A 9,628-nucleotide genomic window follows, 5' to 3' on the forward strand; every position below is an offset into this window, starting at 1 on the left:
AATATATGCAACTAAAGTTTGTCAATTTACAAAAAGAATTTAAAAATCAAATAAAATGGGCCAGGTGCGATGGCTCATGCCTATAATCCCAGAATTTAGGGAGGGTGAGGCGGGCGGATCACTTGAGGTCCGGAGTTCAAAACCAGCCTGGCCAACATAGCGAAAACCCATCTTTACAAAAAACAATAGAATTAGCTGGCCAGGCGTGGTGGCTCACGCCTGTAATCCCAGCACTTTGGGAGACCGAGGTGGGACAGTTGGATCACCTAAGGTCAGGAGTTCCAGACCAGCCTGGTCAACATGGTGAAACCCTGTCTCTACTAGGTGGGCACGGTGGGGCATGCCTATAATCCCAGCTACATGGAAGGCTGAGGAAGGAGAATCACTTGAACCCTGGAGGCGGAGGTTGCAGTGAGTTGAGATTGCGCCACTGTACTCCACCCTGGGTGACAGAGCAATACTTCATCTCAAAAAAACATAAATAAAATAAAACGGTTAAAGTCCTGTGTTGCACCTTTGTGTAAATCCTTACCCTCTAGGGTTTTAAAATGTTTTAAATCCTTAAAACGTTTTAAGGATTACATAATACTGGAAATCCTCCTTGAAAGTGTATAAAAGAAAAGGAATATAGTAAGTTTCTTTGGTTTTGGGGCCAAGTTTTTTTTTTTTTTTTTTTTTTTTTTGAGACAGAGTTTCACTTTTGTTGCCCAGGCTGGAGTACAGTGGAGCAATCTCGGCTCACTGCAACCTCTACCTCCCAGGTTCAAACGATTCTCCTGCCTCAGCCTCCCAAGTAGCTGGGATTACAGACACCGGCCACTATGCTCAGCTAATTTTTTGTATTTTTAGTACAGACGAGGTTTCCGCCATGTTGGGCAGGCTGGTCTCAAACTCCTGACCTCAGGTGATCTGCCTGCCTTGGCCTCCCAAAGTGCTGGGATTATAGGCGTGAGCCACTATGCCCGGCCCTTGGGCCAATTCTTAAAGGCCTGTTTTATTAATGAAAGAGATGAACTAGGCCAGGTGCGGTGGCTCACACCTATAATCCCAGCACTTTGGGAGGCCTAGGCGGGCGGATCACCTGAGGTCTGGAGTTCGAGACCAGCCTGACCAACGTGGAGAAACCCCGTCTCTACTAAAAATACAAAATTAGCCGGGTGTGGTGGCGCATGCCTGTAATCCCAGCTACTCTGGAGGCTGAGGCAGGAGAATGGCTTGAACCTGGGAGGCGGAGGTTGCTGTGAGCCGAGATCGCGCCATTGCACTCCAGCCTGGGCAACAAGAGCGAAACTCTGTCTCAAAAAAAAAAAAAAAAAAAAAAAAAAAAAAAAGAGGAACTAAAGCCTCTGACCATAGCACTTAGTAAAGGCAGCTTAACTGCCAAAACAGCAGGAATTAGGGCTTTCTGTATTTTTTTTTTTTTTTTAAGGCAGAGTCTCACTCTGTTGCCCAGGCTAGAGTGCAGTGGTATGATCACGGTTCATGGCAGCCTCGACCTCCTGGGCTCAATTGATCCTTAGCCTCCTGAGTAGCTGGGACTACACGTGTATGCCACCACCCATAGCTAATCTTTTTTTTATATACTTGCCAGGCAGTAGAGGGAACAAATACTTTAGCTTTGAGCCATGGCTCTCCACCCTAATGGAACAATAAAACCATTAAGGGATGCTAAAAAAATACAGATGTCAGGCCTCTCTCAGGCCAATTCAGAATCTCAAAGAGGGCAGTGTAGACATTTAAAGCTGCCCAGGTGTTTGTAATTTGCAGCCAGTGTGGAGAAAACCACTGAACTGGGCTGGCCACAGTGGCTCACGCCTGTAATCCCAGCACTTTGGGAGGCCGAGGTGGGAGGATCACTTGAGGTTCACAAGTTCAAAACCAGCCTGGGCCAACATGGTGAAAACCCCTGTCTCTACTAAAAATATATAAACTTAACTGGGTGTGGTGGCAGATGCCTGTAATCTCAGCTACTCAGGAGGCTGAGGCAAGAGAATCACTTGAACCCGGGAGGCAGAGGTTGTAGTAAGCCGAGATCACGCCACTGCACTCCAATCTGGGTAACAGAGCAAGACCCTATCTCAAAAAAAAAAAAAAAAAAAAGAAGAGGCCAGGCTCGGTGGCTCACACCTATAATCCTGGCACTTTGTGGAGGCCTAGGCAGGCAAATCACCTGAGGTCAGGAGTTCGAGACCAGCCTGGCTTACATGGTGAAACCCTGACTCTACTAAAAATATAAAAATTAGCCAGGCATGGTTGTGTGCACCTGTAATCCTTGCTACTTGGGAGGCTGAGGCAGGAAAATCGCTTGAACCGAGAAAGCGGAGGTTGCAGTGAGCCGAGATCCCGCCACTGCTCTCCAGCCTGGGCAACAGAGTCAGACTCCGTCTCAAAAAAAAAAAAAAAAAAAAAAAAAAAAAGATGAAAAAGATACCAACACACACAACACACATCACCAAACATCATACGCGTTTATAAATGGGGGCGATAGGAAAGGGTCCAGAAAGGATTTGAAATGACTTATGAGTTTCAATAATTTTTTTTTTTTTTGAGAGAGTCTCGCCCTGTCGCCCAGGCTGGAGTGCAGTGGCGCAATCTCGGCTCACTGCAAGCTCGGCGTCCTGGGTTCACGCCATTTTCCTGCCTCAGCCTCCCGAGTTGGGACTACAGGCGCCGCCACCACACTCTGCTAATTTTTTTTTTAGTAGAGACGGGGTTTCACCGTGTTAGCCAGGATGGTCTCGATCTCCTGACCTCGTGATCCACCTGCCTCGGCCTCTCTAAGTGCTGGGATTACAGGCGTGAGCCACCGCGCCCGGCCTAATTTTTAAATAAATAGAGACGGGGGTTGGGTGTCACTATTTGCCCAGGTTGGTCCCGAACTCTGGGCCTCAAATGATCCTCTGCCTGGGCCTGTCCAAAGTGTTGAGATTACAGGCGTGACCTATTACGCCCGACCTGCCTTTTGGGTTTTTGGTTTTTGTTTTGTTTTGTTTAGTTTAATTGAAGCTTAGGGTGCCTGACAGTCTGCGGGATCGAACTGGGAGGCAAATTCAGATTTCGCTGGGGGAACGGAGTGCGAAGTGTCAGGGTAGCTGGACCCTAAACGGGCGCAGCTGCGCGCGCGGGAAGAGTCCCAGGGTCATTAACGGACCATGGGCTGCTGGGAAACGGCTTAGGAGCAGCATCCGGCTGGCGCTGGCCGGCCGGCGCCGGGGACTTTCTTCCGCCTGGCCAGACAGATCCCTGTTTTTTGTTTTTCAAAATTCAGAAAGCATCTCCGAATATTTGCCCAGAAGAGTGTGAAACATACTTTCCTGGTCTTTCTTTCACTTTGTTTTATTTCTGTGTGGACGAACAATGCGGAAAATGCCGCGCGTCTAGCCAGGCAGATAAGAAAACAGCTATACCCGTCAGGCCCCCAACCCGGCGCCTCCATAAATGGCTCCGGCCTCGCCATTTTAGTTCTTTTTGCGAAGTGGGCTTGTGGGGTGGTAGTATGAGAGTTGTAATGGCCCGACTGTTGAGTGAGGGGGAGCAGGGGATCCCAACGGCTTGCGCTGCCTTTGCGCAGCAGCCGGCGGGCGGCCACGTCGCGGCCTGGCTGGGGTAGGAGAGGGCGGTTCCCAGTGCTTGGGTGAACTACCGTTGCACACTGGAATTTCTGGTGTCTCTGCTTGGAACTGACCTAGCTCGTGGCAGGGGGAACTCGGCTAGCGGCCCCACAGCCCCTGCTGACTCATCACAACTGTGAGTGGGGTTGGGCGAGTGGTTGCAAAATGGGGGTGGCGGTCGCCCGGGGTTAGGAAGGGAGTGATGATGACCCTAGGTAACTCTGAGTGTGTCGCTGATGCCATCACCGCAGCGCTCTGACCGCCCCCTCGGTCCAGCATTTCTCGGGCTCAACGAGTTCATGGCCAAGACTCCTAATCTTTTGTTCTGTGTTTCATTTCCCCGTTAGGAGTTGTAAGACGTTCATCGCCGTGTTATCCTTGAGTAAAGGTGAGTATTAGGTGCGAGAGCCTTTTGAGTGCCTCTTCGGAAAGCTTTGTTCCCAAGCAAGCTTTCGTTCATGGGCATTATGCGCCTCCCTGCCCTTTTTTTTTTTTTTTTTTTTTTTTTTTGAGACAGTCTCGCCCTGTCACCCAGGCTGAAGTGCTGTGGCACGATCTCGACTTACTGCAACCTGCGCCTTCTGGGATCAAGCGATTCTCCTGCCTCAGCCTCCCGATTAGCTGGGATTACAGGCGCATGCCACCAAGCCTGGCTAATTTTTTGTATTTTTTAATAGAGGGTTTCACTGTGTTAGCCAGGATGGTCTCGATCTGCTGACCTCGTGATCCGCCGACCTCGTGATCCGCCCCCCTCGGCCTCCCAAAGTGCTGGGATTACAGGCGTGAGCCACCGCGCCCGGCCTTTTTTTTTTTTTTTAATTTAAGATAGTCTCCCTGTCACCCTGGCTGGAATGCAGTGGCAAGAACACAATTCAGTGCGGCCTTCAACTCCCGGGTTTAACCGATTCTCCCACCTTAGCCAATTTTTTCCTTTTTTTTTTTTTTTTTTGAGATGGAGTCTTGATCTTGTTGCCCTGGCTGGCAATGGTACGATCTCCCTGCAACCTCTGCCTCCCGGGTTCAATCGATTGTCCTGCCTCAGCCTCCCGATTAGCTGGGACTACAGGCCCGCGCCACCACACTCGGCTAATTTTTCTATTTTTAGTAGAAGGCGTTTCACCATGTTGGCCAGGATGGTCTCCATCTCCTGACCTCGTGAGCCGCTGCGCCCGGCCACTTTTTCTTTTTTGAGCTATAATCCATGTACCACAGGTGGTCACTTCCATTTGTTTTTGCTATTTTGTTTTTGAGACAGAGTCTGCTCCCTTGCCCAGGCTGGAGCGCAATGCCAGGATCTCCCTGCAACATCCGCCGTCAGGGCTCAAGTGGTCTTTCCACCTCAGCCTCCTGGGACTGCAGGCACGTGCTACCACCACGCCTGGCTAATTTTTAGTTTTTTTTACAGAAGCGGGCTTTTGCCATGTTGTCCAGGCTGGCCTCGACTCCTGGGCTCAAGCAGTCCTCCTGCCTCAGTCTCCCAAAGTGCTGGAAGTACAGGGGTGAGTTGCTGCGCCTGGTGTTGGTGACTTTCTAGAGACTACTTTTTGGTTTACATCATTTTCCTTGTGACTATTTTTACTTTTTTGGGGGGCGGGGGGACAGAGTCTCACTCTTTTTAGTTTACATCATTTTCCTTGTGACTATTCTATTTTTACTTTTTTGGGGGGCGGGGGAACATGAGTCTCACTCATGTTGGTCAGGCTGGTCTCAAACTCCTGACCTCAGGTGATCCATGCCCTTCGGCCTCCCAAAGTGCCGGGATTACAGGCGTGAGCCACTTTGCCCGGCCTGTATTTTTACGTTTTAATAAATCCCCGTATTTTTGTTAAAGGCTGGGTAACCTGACTCCTCCCCTCATTTCTACTGCAAAATAGGAGTACACTGGGGCCTCCCAGTGGAGCTGTTCTCTGCAGTTTTAAATTACTTTCTACTCCTCCCTTTCTAACGTCCACTCCTGGACTCATTTGTTAGATCAATATATACTGGGACTGTTGTGTTTTCTTTGAATGTACTAGATCTCTTTCCAGAAGAGCTTCCCTTGATCCAGATCTCCCTAATTGGGAATGATGATTTCACAGACTAGAGTCTCCGATGCTGGTCATGATGTCAAAACTAAGTTCTGACTCATTTAGGGAACTGGATACTTGGGTCTCCAGAAGGGCCAATGGGAGGGCCATAATTCTGTTTATTTTCAAATTGTCTTGTTTTCACCTTGTTAGAATGAGCTCTGGAAGCCCAGCCAGGGACAATGCACCTTCACAGAGATTCTGCACTAATCTGAGTGAAGGTCTAAGGTTTGGAACCTCCCCCTCATGGAGAGAAGCTTTGTATGGCTGTCATGCTTAGACAGTGATTCCTGCAACTTGACCTTCAGGCTGGGAGAGGTGGAGAGCCATGCCTGTTCTCCTTCCTTGCTATGGTGAGTATCTTTTGTTTTGGCACTAAGTGGGAGTGGTAAATGATGATCTGGTTGGACAAGAGTCTCTGAGCTTTTCTCTGAGGATCTTTGAACCCACCTGATCCACCTTCATCCTGCTGGCAATCTCCTGTAATTCATGTTTTTATGGCCAGTTACTTACATGATGAGGTTTAATTGGCTATGGTTCTGCAGGATATACAGGAAGCATGGTGTTGGCATCTGCTCAGCCTCTGGTGGGGGCCTCAGGAAACTATATTGCATAAGGTACAGAGGGAAGCAGGGATGTAGCATGGCCAGAGCAGCAGCAAAGGCGGGGAGGTGCCACACATTTTTAATAAATTGATCTCTAGAGAACTGACTGTCATGAGCACAGCATCAAGGGGGATGGTGCTTAAGCCATTCATGAGGAATCCACCCCAGTGATCCATTACAATTCAATATGAGATTTGGTGGGGAGACAGATCTAAACTGTATTACAGGGTCTCACTTTGTGCACAGGCTGGTCTTCAACTCCTGCCTCAGTGAGCCACTGTGCCCCACCCCAACATGTTTTGTGTGTTTTTTGAGACTGTCTTGCTCTGTCATCCAGGCTGGAGTGCAGTGGTACACTCTTGGCTTACTGCAGCCTCTGCCTCCCAGGTTCAAGCAATTCTGCCTCAGCCTCCCAAGTAGCTGGGATTACAGGCATGCGCCACCAGGCCCGGCTAATTTTTGTATTTTTAGTAGAGGGTTTCACCATGTTGGCCGGGCTGGTCTTGAACTCCTGACCAAGAGATCTGCCCACCTTGACCTCCCAAAGTGCTCAGATTACAGGTATTAGCCACCGAGCCCAGCCTGCAACATGTATTTTTATTTATTTTTTGTTTGAGATGGAGTTTCGCTTTGTTGCCCAGGCTGGAGTGCAGTGGCACATTCTCAGCTCATTGTAACCTCAGCCTCCCGAGTACTTGGGATTACAGGCATGCGCCACCATGCCCAGCTAATTTTGTATTTTTAGTAGAGATGGGAGTTTTCACCATGTTGGTCTTGAACTCCTGATCTCAGGTGATTTGCCCGCCCTGGCCTCCCAAAGTGCTGGGATTCCAGGTGTGAGCCATAGCATCTGACAATTTTATTCTATTTTTTGAGACAGTCTTGCTCTGTCACCCAGGCTGGAGTGCAGTGGTGCAGTCACAGCTCACTGCAGCCTCAACCTCCTGGGTGGAAGCTCACCTCTCACCTCACCCTTGGAGTAGCTAATGACTTACAGGCATGCACCACTATCCCCGGCTAATTTTTTTTTTTTTTTAATTTGAGGATGGGTGTGGTGGCTCATGCCTGTAATCTCAGCTCTTTGGGAGGCCAAGTTGGGTGGATCACCTGAGGTCAGGAGTTGAAGACCAGCCTGGCCAACACGGTGAAACCCTGTCTACTGAAAATACAAAAATTAACTGGGCATGGGTGGTGGGCGCCTGTAATTCCAGCTACTTGGGAGGCTGAGGCAGGAGAATCGCTTGAACCTGGGAGGTGGAGGTTGCAGTGAGCTGATATGGCGCCATTGCACTTCACCCTGGGCAACAGAGCAAGACTCCATCTCAAAAAAAAAAAAAGCTGTAGATAGTGGGGTCCCACTATGGTGCTCAAGCTGGTCTGAAACTCCTGGGCTCAAGTGATTGTCTTGCCTTGGCCTCCCAAAGTGTTGGAATTGACAGGCGTGAGCTGCCATGCCCAGCCTCAGCTTTTATTGTAGATTTAGGGGGTATATGTGCAGTTTTGTTACTTGGGTTCATTGTATGATGCTGAGGTTTGGGGTAGGATTATCCCCATCACCCAGGTAGTGGGCATAGTACCCAATAGTTATTAAACCTTTGCCCCATTTCCTCTCCCCAGTGTCTGTTGCCATCTTTATGTCCATGTATACTCAACATTTAGCTCCCACTTACAAGTGAGAACATATGGTATCTGGTTTTCTGTTCTGTATTGATTCACTGAGGATCATGGCCTGTGGTTGCATCCATGTTGCTGCAAAGGATATGAAATCGTTTTTTTATTGGTGCATCTCATATGGTTCTAATGTTCTTTTTATTATTTTTCAGGAATTTGCTGACACAATATCTTCTGCCTGGTGCTGGGCATATCCTAAGAACTTACAACTTTCCTGTATTATCCTGTGTGAGCAGCTGTCGCCTTATTGGGGGAAAAATGCCTGAAAATTAGGGGGCACTTCAAGTAGATAGCTTCTATTTCCTATATTTGTCTTATATACAAGTATTTGCTTTTATCAAAATAATTCCAATAAAGCATTTTAAAGTAAAGAAGACGTGGTTTGGTCTCAGAGCAATGGTACAAAAAGATTAAGGGGGCTGGGCGCAAGTTGCTCATGCCTATAATCCCAGCACTTTGGGAGGCCGAGGTGGGTGGATCACAAGGTCAGGAGATTGAGATTATCCTGGCCAATATGGTGAAACCCTGTCTCTACTAAAACAAAAAAAGGACAAAAATTAGCTGGGTGTGGTGATACATACCTGTAATCCCAACTACTCGGGAGGCTGAGGCAGGAGAATGGCTTTGAAACAGGGAGTCCAAGGTTGCAGTGAGCCGAGATTGTGCCACTGCACTTCCAGCCTGGCGACAGTGAGGCTCCGTCTTAAAAAAAAAAAGAAAGATGAAGCCCCGTGAGCTAGTTAATGCTGAGTTAGGCTTAACTCTTAAGCCTAATATTAGAGATTCTTGGTTGGGTGACATAGTATTATGTATAATACACTAGACTTTTGACAATCATTTGAGGTGGTTTTTCTGGCAGGGGAGGAGGTGGAGTTTCGCCCTTGTTGCCCATGCTGGAGTGCAATGGCAAAATCTCGCCTCACTGCAACCTCTGCATCTTGAGTTCAAGTGATTCTCCTGCCTCACAGCCTCCTGAGTAGCTGGGATTACAGGCGCCTGGCACCTCCCCTAGCTATTTTTTGTACTTTTAGTAGAGACAAGGTTTCACCATGTTGGCCAGGCTGGTCTCGAACTCCTGACCTCAGGTGATCCACCCACCTCAAGCCATCCGCCTGCCTCAGCCTCCCAAAGTGTTGGGATTACAGGTGTGAGCCACTGTGCCTGGCCGAATTTGAGTTTTTTTTAATGATTGTAAAGTATCCATGGCTACCCAATTAGCCATCTTTTTTTTTTTTTTGAGACAGTTACACCTTGTCACCTGGGCTGGAATATAGTGGCGCAGTTTGGGTTCACTGCAGCCTCTCCCTGGGTTCAAGTGATTTTTGTGCCTCAGCGTTCCCAGTAGCTGGGGCTACGGCTGCACACCTTATTTTTGTATTTTTTGAAGAGATGGGGGTTTCACCATATTGGCCAGGGTGGTTTCGAACTCCTGACCTCAAATGATGTGCCTAGCCAGAACATTACCAATAACTTTGAAACAAACCTGATTCAATTTCTCTTTTTCTTCTTCCTACTTGGAGAATTAACTGGGTATATCATCCTCTGGCTTTTCTTAATAGTTTTACTGAGTGCATTGCTGAACAATATCATTTTAATTTTGCGTATCTTTTGAACTTTGTAAAAATGGAATGATTCACCAGACACAGGAGACAACATTTTTCTTTTTTGGGGGGAT

At 48.2% G+C, this 9,628-nt stretch overlaps 1 protein-coding gene and 3 non-coding genes across 4 annotated transcripts; all 4 read left to right on the forward strand.

Moving 5' to 3' along the window:
- Positions 1-3,481: 3,481 nt before the first annotated feature.
- Positions 3,482-5,970, forward strand: SNHG32 (small nucleolar RNA host gene 32). The gene is given in 5 exon segments (XM_055113442.1): positions 3,482-3,581; positions 3,584-3,629; positions 3,631-3,747; positions 3,959-3,999; positions 5,831-5,970. Coding segments are annotated over 5 exon segments (294 nt in total). The 5' UTR covers positions 3,482-3,496; the 3' UTR covers positions 5,836-5,970.
- Positions 3,810-3,872, forward strand: LOC112440251 (small nucleolar RNA SNORD48). The gene has a single exon (XR_003028426.1). It is a non-coding gene; the product is annotated as a small nucleolar RNA SNORD48 (small nucleolar RNA).
- On the forward strand, positions 5,671-5,737 carry LOC112440246 (small nucleolar RNA SNORD52). The gene has a single exon (XR_003028421.1). It is a non-coding gene; the product is annotated as a small nucleolar RNA SNORD52 (small nucleolar RNA).
- An 87-nt stretch (positions 5,971-6,057) lies between the features above and the next one.
- LOC129398140 (small nucleolar RNA ZL8) lies at positions 6,058-6,141 on the forward strand. The gene has a single exon (XR_008625856.1). It is a non-coding gene; the product is annotated as a small nucleolar RNA ZL8 (small nucleolar RNA).
- Positions 6,142-9,628: the final 3,487 nt, after the last annotated feature.

Source organism: Pan paniscus, chromosome 5, assembly GCF_029289425.2.
Source record: "Pan paniscus chromosome 5, NHGRI_mPanPan1-v2.0_pri, whole genome shotgun sequence".
NCBI classification, from domain to species: Eukaryota; Metazoa; Chordata; class Mammalia; order Primates; family Hominidae; genus Pan; species Pan paniscus.